The sequence below is a fragment of the Macrobrachium nipponense genome, chromosome 16 (assembly GCF_015104395.2).
Source record: "Macrobrachium nipponense isolate FS-2020 chromosome 16, ASM1510439v2, whole genome shotgun sequence".
Taxonomy (NCBI): Eukaryota; Metazoa; Arthropoda; class Malacostraca; order Decapoda; family Palaemonidae; genus Macrobrachium; species Macrobrachium nipponense.
The window spans coordinates 1,499,196-1,512,245 of NC_087209.1; the positions used below are offsets into that span (position 1 = coordinate 1,499,196).

At 38.7% G+C, this 13,050-nt stretch overlaps 1 protein-coding gene across 4 annotated transcripts in view; it reads left to right on the top strand.

Annotated features, from left to right (window-relative positions):
- LOC135195506 (spermatid perinuclear RNA-binding protein-like) overlaps nucleotides 1–13,050 on the top strand; it is a 76,173-nt gene that overhangs the window by 43,949 nt on the left and 19,174 nt on the right. For all 4 annotated transcript variants that reach the window (XM_064221731.1, XM_064221734.1, XM_064221733.1 and 1 more), the window contains exon 3: nucleotides 6,462–6,521. In XM_064221731.1, the coding sequence (XP_064077801.1) occupies nucleotides 6,462–6,521 (60 nt within the window). The remainder of the gene's footprint in view (nucleotides 1–6,461; nucleotides 6,522–13,050) is intronic.

Genomic DNA, 13,050 nt, shown 5'->3' on the forward strand with positions numbered 1-13,050 from the left:
ATATATATATGCATATATATATATATATATATATATATATAATATATATATACTATGTTTATATGCATGACTGAATCACAAAATATTAGAACGTGATAAATGCATAAATAAAGGTGTAACCCACGAAGGAAAGTGAAACGCTGGAGTAGCTACAAGATCTTTCGACTCACGTCCTTTACTTAGCAGACCGACTGACATACACGAGAAACTGAGATGATAAGTAATGGTTGTATAAGTGACAGATAGGGATTATAAGGAGATTAGTACTTAGAATCCAACACACCTGGATAATTAGTAACCTTCCCAAACCAGCATAAACATGGGTACAGTTTAAGAGGTTTACAAAAAGATTAAAGTCCACCTGCTCAGACACAGGGACAAGACAATTAAAAGATAATACAGGGCAGCAATTGACCACTTTCAAACCTTTGGTAAGCAAAAACTTATTCACAAAACATATTAAACATACAAATACAATAACAATATCTACGAGGCAACTAATTTGTAATGAAGTCTGTTATTGTATTTTTGAGGTCATTCTTAAACATGTTACAAAAACAAGGGTTTAAATATTAGTTGTGGCAGGTTTCATTTAGACTCTTGTATTTGTAACATGTTTAAGAATGACCTCTAAAATACAGTCCCAGACTTAAATACAAATTAGTTGCCTCATAGATATTTTCTTTGTATATGTATGTTTAATATATTTTGTGAATGAGTTTTTGTTTACCAAAGGTTTGTATGTGGTCAATTGCCGCCTTGTATTATCTTTTAATTGTCTTGTCCCTGTGTCTGAACAGTTGGACTTAATCTTTTTGTAAACCTCTTAAATTGTACCCATTTTTATACTTGTTTGGGAAGGTTACTAATTCTCCAAGTGTGTTGGATGTTAGGTACTAATCTTCTTATAATCCCTATCTGTACTTATATTATACAACCCTTCCTTGTCATCTCAGTTTCTCGTGTATGTCAGTCGGTCTGCTAGGTAAAGGACGTGAGTCGAAAGATCTAGTAGCTACTCCAGTGTTTCACTTTCCTTCGTGGCTTATACTATATATATATATATATATTATACATACATACATACATACATACATACATACATACATACATACATACATACATGCAGTCCCCAGGTACGACGGGGGTTCCGTTCTTAAGACGCGCCGTAACCCGAAAATCGTCGTAAGCCGGAACGACGGAAAAATGTCTTAAACTAATAAAAAGTTATAAAAACCTTACTTGTAATCCTCTGGTGACACTACATTCTTGAAGTTTTGTGTACAACCTGGAGTGATTTTGCCAAATCTTGAGGGCTACAAGAACATTTGATTACTATTTACGTATCATATAGACTAATTAAAGTAAACGTATCTTTAAATAGGCTTATATATTAGTATCAACAAAACATTTACTGGCATGAGTCAGAGGCCGTTTAATGAAACGAACACTTCTCTGTCCTATCTGTTCAGAAAAAAAGTTACGTCAATCCCCAAGACCATTGTTGCCAAGACGCCTCTCTCTCTCTCTCTCTCTCTCTCTGATCAAATTACTGGATAATGTCTCTCTTTGGATACTTCGATTTTGCCAAATCTTGAGGGCTACAAGAACAGTTTATTACTATTTACGTATCATACAGACTAATTAAAGTAAACGTATCTTTAAATAGGCTTATATTATTAGTATCAACAAAACATTTACTGGCATGAGTCAGAGGCCGTTTAATGAAATGAACACTTCTCTGTCCTAGTATTCATTCGCTCAGAGACTAGTTCCGCATATGAGGCGTCACTAAAAAATTTAGAAAAATACGACATAAAAAGTGTCGAAAATCATCATAACCTCAAAATTTTTGTTGTAATCTAACCAGAAACTTATTTTTATTAATATACTGTGCTAAACTATAAAGGATTTTTATCATAGTATGTGTTTTTTAAAAGTGTCGTTAACTCGGAGCGTCAGCGTCATAACGTCGGAACAAACGTCGTAACCCAGGGCGGATTTTTCAATGAATATTTAAGAAAAAGCGTCATAACCTCGGAACGTCGTAAGCTGGATCCGTCGTAACCCAGGGACTGCTTGTATATATTAACGGTGCCATTAGCTCGGCACTGTTTTTAACCGGAGATTGGTGCCACTAACCCCAGACCAGCACTGAAAATCCAGATAACAGCAGCGCTAGACAATGCCTCTAAATAGAAAATATCCTCTACATTTTTTAAAATACTAATGATTTTCATATGAAATAACTTTTTAAATCCTTAATTTTTTAGTGAATGCTAATGGAATGGCTATTCTAGATGTCAGCGCAGTATCTCATTGGTATAGTAATGGAAAAAAGTGTCTGAGCCTACACTGTCATTTAAGAAACTCCTTATATGGTTGTATATAGTATACGTGAATACGTGGTTTTGATATAAAGTATATTAATACCCTGTACCCTTTAAACTGAAATGCTAATAACTGCCTGTTTTAATAGTTCACTGCCTAATTTAATAGTTCAAACCAAAATATACCCTAAATTATCATACTAAAACAATTTTAATATTTCTAACAAAAAATTTACCCTTAACTATCATTCTAAAGTACTTGAAGTCTTTATTAACCACCACCAACTGTTACTCTTGAGTGTATACTCCCCTAAAATGCTTATAACAATGATTTTCTAATTTTAAAATATTAACATTCATGTAAACAGCAAAATATCTATAGTACAGGTATATGATCTCGTATCTAATTCTGAAAATCGAAAACCTCAAAAAAGAAAAACAATATTTCTGTAGGAAAGGTGATAATTTGCAGAGGTTAAACAGTACAACTGTGTTTATAATGATGATTTATATAAAGGTTATTTTGCTTTGCTGCATCCAGTTACAGTATTTTGGATATGTTATTTCCATAATTGTTACTTTATTACAAAATATAAACATTGCCATTACATGCCATTTGCATTTGATATTGTTTACATTCTAAAAATCTTGGCTGATTGAAAACTAATAAGACCACCGGTGGTCTTGGTACTACCGACGGCTTCATTGCCATCAGTTGCTAGAAGAAACATAATTCAGAGATACTTTTTCTTGTAAAGTTGGGTTTAAAACTTGCACATTACTTTATTGTAAAAGCATTAAGTGTGAGTTTAGTTCTGGACATCACTATGGCCTATTCCAAAACGTTTTACAGCCTGGCCCTTGTTCGTTTTAGTCAGACTGATATAACGTGCAGCTGTAATTTATGAACAATGAATAAAAATTGTATGTAATTTTTTACTTATGGAAGCTACCATTGAAAAACGCAACTTCTAACTTGTGTACTTGATAGTTATGATAAAAGGTGTTGCAATCAGCTGTTTCTTGATTCTGTTGTTTATGTCGGCACCGGTTGAAATCTGTCATCCGGATTTCTAAAAACCAGATAGCGGAGAAATGATCTCATTCACACTGAATATATTACAAAATATGAACAGAGCGATCTTATACCATTTGCATTCTGGTTTTTTATACATTCTCAAAATCATCACCTGATTGCATTTTACTGACACCATCACTGCCTTTAGTTGCTGAATGAAACTTTAATTGAGAGATATTTTTGTAAAATATCAAGTCAGGGTTTAAAAAATTGCAACTACTTTGTTTATAAACGTGTGATCTTGTCAGTTTCAGGCATTGCTGTTGTCTCTAAATCATTTTAGAATCTGCTCATTATTAATTTCTTTAGCCACAGCTATACCTGCTGCTTAAAGTGAGTAGCATACTTTTTTAACACCTCCATTGCTTGATGGATGAATAAAAATGTACAGTGAACCCCTGGATTCAAAGGCTTGTGATTTGCGGACTCAGTGATTAGCGAACTTCTGTATGGTACATACTATAGATAATTATTCGCGGAAAAGTTTGCCTATTCGCATAATTTTTTTTAGAGAAATATTTACTGAACTTCCATGTTTTCATGACTAAATGTACTTTTTGTGATAAAACGATAAACTCGGGTATAAGCACTTTTAGAGGGTTTATTAGAGTTTGAACTACCAAAGTGTATAGGCACTAATAAGCGTTTTTAGAGGGGTTTGAAGTATTTGAGGATTTGAGCTAGTTGCGAATGGGGTTTTTGTGTGGAATGTATCCTGCATGAATTCAGGGGTCCACTGTACTTGATTTTTTATTAATGGAATTACACTGAAAATAAGCAAGATTTTAACAAGACAACCGTAATGCAACTCTTAGTAAACCTGTGTTAGTTATGGTAACTTGGCATTGGCAAACAACTGTTCATTAATGTAAACTAAATTGCAGGATAATAAAAGTTTAGCAGAATTTTTATAGTTGAAATTAATGTAAATTAATAAAGAAAAACAACAATAATGCAAGGGATGCTGGTAAGCAAGTGGTGTGTACCCACTTTGAGTGTCTTGATTTGAAAAAAACAGTTTAGTCCTCAATCCAGAGATGAAAACCCTCAAATCAATACTATTTCCATTTAACACTTATATACGTATCAGTATGTACGATGGTCTGTTATATCAGTCCGCTACTATATTTTAAGTCTCTGTCTGTTCATGTAGGATATTGCTAATGTTCTCTTGTTTTCAACTACCTCTCCAAACCTGCTCTCCAGTTTTAAAGAAGTGTTTTGCATCTTTTAAGACTTGTCTTTCTACCACATTTTCGTATTCCTCCTCGTGTTCCTGTCAGTCTCTTTATACATTTCAGACATCAAACTTCTCATTTTAGATTTTAGTCCCGCTAATCTGAATTACACAGTTACGTTAAATACATAATATTTTCACCTATATGCACACCTTTTATTTGCAGTACCAGTTAACTGTATTTTTCTGTTTACGTATTCCATACCAGCCGTTACTATAGGTTATTTTTAAGGATTGTTTTTAATTTTACTTCAGTTCATTCCACTCTTCCATACATTAAAAATGTTAGCTGAAATTGTCATTCCTCTGTTAAAAAATAGGTCAGCTGCATACTGTAACTAACTACCAGGTCCTCCCTTCTGCTCTTTTGTCATATGTCCACTAGTGGGACAGTAGGAGTGGACGTTGGTCTTTGTTTTCACTAGGTCTGGTGTGGTTGTTCAGTAACACAACTAGATTGTTCAGATTTTCTTTCACCTTTAGCTTGTGAGATACTCTACTTGCTGTCTAGGCACTCTTAAATGCCTTTTCAGGATCCATAGATGTATTGTTTAACTACCTCTGGACATCCTACTGCTCTTGTATAGTTACCTTTTTGTATAGGTTGCCTTTGTTATTTATTTCTCTGGGAGTTCCAGTAATTTAACAGAATCCATTAGACTTCCTCTGTAAACTTCATTGTGTAATGGTTTCCCATTTCCTTTGTTCAGAATTGTTGAATCACTTTTTATTTTTATTTTTTTTTTTTTAGTGTTTAAGAGTCATGAAGCTAGCCATCTGTTATCAGAGATGTAGTAAGAAGAAGAAGAAGAAAAAAGAAATTACACCTGGAGGGGGGGAACTTTTGAAGTTGTGTCCAGAGGGTTTTACTTCCACACAGGAATGATAAATTTTGGAAATAGGCTCATTCCTTTTTGTGGTTGCCAGGTTCTCATTAATTCCTTCTTGTCTAGTCCTCTGTAGCTGTGGAAGATGAGAAGTTATTAATTATTGAAACTTTGCAGTAAAATAAAATAGAGGTTTTGGATTTTATTGGTGGTGGATGTATGGTTATTAGTACTAGAGTCCAAAAGTGGTCAACAAACTGACAGTGAAGCTAATGAAACTTATACAGCTGAATGACTAACGGGTGAAAATAATGGCATGAATTTTTTGCAGTTTTACAATATCTTTACATTACATGAAACATTGTTATCTAGTATTCAAAAAGTAGTAATGAAATATGAATAATGCAAATTAAATGAAAGAGGATAGAAACTTTCAAGTTTGGCAAAAAATTATACTCTACTATACTTGTAAACACTGTTTCAACGGACATTTGTTTATAGGGAAGAACACTGGTTTTAGGACTGAGCTAGAAGTGAAGACCATTCTGTTCGGCTTGGGCTTTGTGTTCATGCGGAGCTTAGACAGCGAGCAGTTTTTCTGTAGATACCATGTACTCGTATGTAGTATAGTTGTTCTTTCATGTCTCTTGAAGGTCCCTCGCAGTTGGCTTTAAAGAACAGTTGTCTTGTATCTTTGAAAAGTGTTCACATTATCCATTACTTATTGGTAAGTACAGGATAGTGAATGCGAGTCATCAGTGCTTTGCTATTCAAAATATTTGATCCTACTTTACTGAAACGAGTCTGCATGTAGTGTATTCCATTGAAAGGTATTATGTACTAGGATTACTATACTATTAGTTACTGCCTTTGAACTTGAAGGATTTGTCCTATTTTTGGCTGTGTCAAATTCTACACGATATGGTTATACTAATCAGTTGTCATTTTTGTACTGTATAGTAATGTACATTATTTTGTCCTTGCAACAGTTGGAGGAGAATGGCAGAACAAAGGAATGAAGCGAAGTGATCCGGGCTTCAAGCAGGGTGGTAAGTGTCACTATCTCCAAAAGTTCTTTCAGATATTTTTCAGATCTATACATATCTATGCTGAGCAAGCTAAATTTAACTGCATTGGCATGGGTGGTTCTTATGAAAGTGTCTGAATGTAATTTATGTAACACTTACAGTGATATTAGCTTGCTGTAGTGAAAATGATAATGCTAAAGTTTCATATTGAAGAGGCTTGTGCTAAAATATATCAGGAAACACTATATTAAGGCAAAGCATTGTTTATCAGCCCTTATTTATGTGGAGGTGATTGTGCTGTAGATGCACTATGCACTATGCAGTAAGCTGAAAATTACTTCTGCCAGAATAACAAGTACCGGTACTTGGAGTTCAAATTGTGAATGAAAGTTGCTCGCTGGAGACATTTCAACTTGAAAGAAGTACGGCTGGTGTAAGAAAATGGAAATAATTGAGAACAGACTTCCCCCTTTCTTTACAACAATAAATCTGCCTCATAAATTTTAGGTATTGATTTACTATAAGAATGGGTTAATGTTAATTTCCACATTCACAAGGTTAATAGTAAAATTTGCAGACCACATTATTTAAAAATCAAAACATATGATTTTAAAGACATGTTCTGTTGCCTATCTGGCAGCTTTTCAGGGCTTTTTTCAATATAATACATACTCATGTAACAAAACAAAGTTATTGCAGTTGGGTGATTGATAAAGGAAAAATTGTTGCATATTACTGTCAAAACTCAGTGGTCTGGAAGTTGTCAGGGGTCTTGACTTCAGATAGGAAAGTTATATATAGCAAAAGCTATTGGTGACTCAACTTCAGATAGGAAAGTTATATATAGCAAAAGCTATATATACCTATATATGTTACGGCCTCTGAGAGAGGTCCGCTTCAGGTTCGATATGAAATAATAATAATAAAAATCTCCTATTTACATAAAAAGATAGAATCTTACACTGCATGAACTGGGGGAACAGTGAGGCAACTCAAATACTTTCTAGTCAATTTGGCAATTTGGAGCGATGGCTTCACAAAAGGAGATCGGCGATTGCGGACGTCCTCTTGACTCCGTATTGCAGAAAATAGTCTACTTGTAAGGCAGGAACTCCCCCCTTTTCTTCTCCGAAGTCTGCTCAACGTAGAGACAACTCGGTCGTCCCCTCCTGAAGACGATTAGACCAGTATCCAACCAACTCTCGAACAACTCTTCTTCTGATCCTTCATCGGTTCCTTTTCTCTTATCTCTCTCGGATGATCTCTGCTGCTGCTGATCTCTCACTAATAATCTGATCTATGGCTCTTACTGAGGAGATATCTCTGTGACCAACTGGTGTGTCTCTTTTACAATCTCTCGCTTGCTGCACTTCCCTCTCAGCCGCTCTTTCCTCTCTCTCATACTTCTCTCTTTCTTTCTTTTCAACATACTCACGGAGATCATTCCCCTCTAGACCCAGTTGCTTACCTGACTCAATAAACTCTTTCACCATCTCTCTCATTCTGATTCTTTCTATATTTTCCCTGTTTCAATCTGTTAGTGTTGATAGTGCCTCTGGATGACAGCTACCCACTGGAGGATGCACGGTCAATACGGAAGGAAGATTCTTGTGTCTTCCTCCTCCAGTTGGTGATTTGATTAGTGATCTGTCTCCTCAACAAAAATGGAAGGGCACAAGTAATCCCCTTGACTGGAAAGACCTATGTGGAATGAAGGCCCTAGAAGAAGAATGTATTATCATCTGAAAAAGGCTGGATAAGGCCTTGACTTTTAGCCTTGCTGTGTCAACGACGGACAGAGGTTCTCAGGCATTAGTGAGATTGCAACACACCACCTGATCACCTGAATTAGCCCTGGTCAGGTGACCAGGGCTAATTCAGGTGTTCAGGTAGGTATTACAATATTAGTTTGTTCATGAAACTTACCTGTCAGATATATATATAGCTGTATTTTCTGAAGTCCGACAGAATTTTAAAAACTTCCGACACACGCAGTGGTCGGCCAGGTGGTTAGTACCCATTCCCGCCGCTGGGAGGCGGGTATCAGGAACCATTCCCATTTTCTATTCATAATTTTTCTGTCGCTGGTGCTGAAAACACCTGTTTTCAGTACCTCCGTCTTAGGATTTTGGAAACTTCATTGCCGCTAAGTATCCTAATTGTCTTTTGATTTATTTACTTGGATTTGTGGCTAGGCATACGCTATCTTAAATTGATTTGAATTTGATTCATTTTTGCATAAAATATCTGAATCTAGTTAGGCTAGTTTCAGACGGGGTTGTCTGCAAAGATAGGGTGTGGCTACCGAAAGCTTCGGTAGATCCGCACTTGGTATGTACTAGGGGTATGGGTCTTGCTTCTTTGTTGAGATTTGTCATGTAAGGAGTGTGAGACTTTGTCTATTCCGTAAGGAAGACGTATGATTCGTATGTACGCAATTAATCAGTAAACATGTCTAATTCCGTAAGGAAGACGTATGATTCGTATGTACGCAATTAATCAGTAACAAAAGTCAGGGTAGTGAACCTGCTAACCTTCCTGTAGACTTTATTTTGCCTAACCCTGTAGTATGGCCTACGGGCTATGAATATGTCTACGAGAGGTGCTCGCTCTCCTTCATTGCTGTGAAGTGCTACTTCTGTAATTGTTACTCCTAACCCTGCAGTGTTGCCTTCGGGCCCTAAGCAGTGTCTGTAGAGGAATTGCCCTTTCTCTGATACTCTTTCGATTCGTATCTTAGAATCGAAAGTGCTTGCTTTAGAGAGTAAAAGTGAAGTGCAGAAGTGCAGTGATACCCCTTGTGTAGTGGAGGGTGCGTCAGATCGGCCTCGTTTCGCCTCTAGGCCGGGACCTCTGCTTGACTCCAGGACCCGGGGAGGGAGATGTCGAAAGCCTAAGGAGGGTTACAAGGAAACCCCCACCGATCTGGCGTGCCTTCGGCAGTTTCTGATGAAAATCCCCAGACTGCCAAAGTGCGTGCGCGTGCACGAATCCTGAAAGATTGCTTCTCGTCCTCCGAAGCGTCCTCCCCATGCAGGGGTTGGAGCTTTCGGAAGGACTCGCGCCCTCTAAATAGAAGCTTTATAGAAGAGGACGCTTCACGTCCTCTCTCTCTCTCTCGTTATGCGTTTCAGTGAGAAGTAAGAAGGCGAACGTCGCCTGAACTCGTGTCCGTCTTTCCACCGAGAAATACGTAAGAGAAGTCATAGTAGCAGGAAGCTTTTGAGAGCGGACGCCCGGGAGGCTCGGATGGACTCCAGGCGCGCGCGGGTGCACGCCAAGTGCGCGCCAGTGGACGCCGAGCGCGCTCCAGTGGACGCCGAGCGTGCACCAGCGCACGCCAGGTGTGTCGCCTGGCTGAACGTTTCTGTTGAACTCTTCAAGCTCTTGTTTCAGATATGGGCCTAAAGAATGTTTATCTCTACCTCCGGTGATACCTTCTACCTCACCTGCAAAGAATGTGAAGTAGGCAGTGCTTCGGAGGAAGTTTAAAGTGAACAGACAACTTCTTCTTCGAAACCCAGCAAGACATCGGGTTTCGTGAATTCAAGAGGTCTCTGTCAATTAATATTGCTTTTCGCATAGGTGGATGGAGTTAAGGAAAGCTCAAGGGAAGATCTCGTTTGCTCTACCGCAACCTTTGCCATTCTGCCAATAAATTTAAGTTGCCACTACCGCAGTCAAGACTTTGCGATAAGGCAGTTACGGGTTATGTAAGGCTCGATGTCCTGCACGTCAGGACTCTCGGCAACGTTCAGTGGGATTCTTGCAAAGGCACTCATCAAAAGGACGCTCTTCAGGAAAAGCGCAAGACAGGACTTCCTTTGCCATACTGCCAATAAATTTTAAGCTTTAGCAGGCATTAGTTGTGATACGGGAGAGGAAGCTGGTTGGAGAGTTTCTTCCTCTTCCCAGGATAATTTTGCAAGCTTTTTAGCCCATCTGAAAGGGTTTTTCAGATGATAGATTTTGTTAGTTTCTAGTCGGGACTTCGCTGCCGAATTGAACATCGTCGTTCTACCTGCCGTAAGCCCAGTCTCTTAACAGGATTCTTGCCCCTTCCTCGTTTGAGACGGGAATCGGAAAAATTAAATGCTTGACTCCCTGGATTACGTTTTGTCAATTCAGTGACTTTCCCCCATTGACAATATACTTTCGTTTTGTCAAGTAAGTGGGTATCCCCTCATTGACAAAATATCTCTTTGTCCCGTAAATGGGTTAGTTCTCATTGACAAACATCTCATTAACTTGATATTGCGTAAGCGAATAAGCTCTTATTGACAAGATTCGGAAGAGCTCATTCGTCATTCGCAGACTCGTACAAGAAATAGACTTGTAGACTACGTCAATGAACGCTTATGTCCAGTAACATAAGAAGCTTGAGCTGACTGCTTCGATTCTCTTAAGTTTTGTTCATGAAACTTGCCTGTCAGATATGTATGTAGCTGTATTTCCGAATTCAGCTATATATATGTCTGCCAGGTAAGTATGAACAAACTTTATTGTGATATAATTTCATATTTTGCCTTGCGTTATTTTACTTCTGGTTGGTTCAAGTCATATACGCTTGCTGTAGTTACCTCTTCGGATGGCAACCGAGAGGTCTATTGTCTATTTTAAGGACATTTAATCGTTACTCCCTGCAGCCTTCCAGGAGTTTCCGATTTATCTTTTACCGTTGTATGGTAGTGTTCTGACGACACAAACGCATCTATATATTTAGCGTTTTCTGTTTCGCTTAAATATACCAGCTTGAGAGTCTTTCTGCTCAAAAAAATAACGGACCTATTTCTTCGTAGAATAGGGTAGCTGGCAACCCAGACATAAAGTTAAGAGACGACGTTCGTAAGCTGCTGGCTGCTGCTGTCACGCTGTCTGTCCTCCAGTCCAACCGAGCCAGTAACAGATCGGGCGCTGTCATGCGCGGTAGGTTACGTCTCTCTCTCCTGCGGGATTGACTGACTAACCGTATCTCTGTGCTGGCGGTTACGTCTCTCCTGCGGGATTGACTGACTAACTGTATCTCTGCCCTACAATCACGGACTTTAGCCTAAGATTGAGGGGATTTCTTACGTGAATGAATAAACGTTGCATTCGTTTTGCCTTACTATGTTCAACAGAGTTATCTCTTAATCCTTTCGGTGCTCGTTACCGCACGGTATAGAACTACGAGTCTACCGCAACATTGCACTTTTATATGCTCTCCTGCTTAGGCAAAGCGCAGCCTTATTAGGGAAGTAAGCATACTCGGGGAGGGAATGGATGAGCTTGCTGGGGACCATTTCCTTCCTGAAGAAGTTTGTTTCCCCGAATAGACTGCAATTCAGACCACAGTTTTTTCCTACCGGGAAACTGAAATATTATTCAAGATCTAGGAATGATTCTGAAACATCTCTCAGTGCGTTTATCACCTGAGGTGATAGAAAGAAGGTGCCGGACATCTGGATAGGGTTTCAGATGTCCTGGATCTTAATCTGAAAGAAGTAAAAGCGATTCGGTAGTCCCTCCAGTCCTCGTAACGAGTTTTGGGAACCAGTGGTCCAGATCAACTCTGATATTCCACAGCTCTCTCATATCTTAAGAAGTATCTTCTCTCGGTCCCTGTTCGAGTTTACGAGAAAGCCTATTATAACAACAGGCGTAGAATGTAACGATCCTCTAGAGGTTCGTTACAGGATTGCAAAAGTCCGTACGAATCGTCTAGATCGACGGCAGCAACTATTGACTTCCGAGTGGAATCTTTCTTTAGAAGTAAGTTGAGAGTTGTGGAGACTTTAGGGAGGGGACGCCCTTTCATTCTTCTCTTCGATATGTTGAGGACGAAGAGGCTTCTTCTTTTCTGCTCCCTTATTCTCGATCCGGGATCGGTACCATTAAACGCCATCCTATGATATTGAACGGGGATGGATATTTATTTAGTCTCTTTTTCCCCTTTTTTTCAATCGCTTAGGAAAATGTAATAAGAGGATTTATGACGTCACAGGGAGCGACAATGACGCTGATCGCCCCATGTTGGCCTTCAGGATCCGGATTCACAGAGGTCACATACTTCCTAGTTCACTTTCCAAGGACCTTTTCTAGAGAGTCGGTCTACTCTTAACTCGAAAGGTACCTATAACTACCTATATACATCTCCGCTCTGAGTCTGACTACGTTCAGGCTATCGAGATGTTGACAGGAATAAGATTACCGTCTTCCATTTCCGTCTGAAGAATGGGATAAGCTGGCAGTCAACAACTATTAAAGAATACGCAAATATGTTGTTGACGGCAATTTGGGCTCAAGAGATTTGCGTCTGTCAAACAACAAAGCCCTTCACGATCTTTGAGTTCTGTGGAATCTCGAACCCTCGCTCATCATCTACTTTTTGTCTCACCTGTTTTCTCGGAGTCAGACACTCGTGCGAGGATCAGGCGACATATAGTAGCCCTGAGTTTCTTGTTGACGAAGTCGGTTGCGTTTAATACACCCCCGATGATCGTGTAACATGAGACCAGGTTGGACTGTCAGGCATTCTTCCTGTCGGGACTGAATCGCCTTTTTGCTCCTC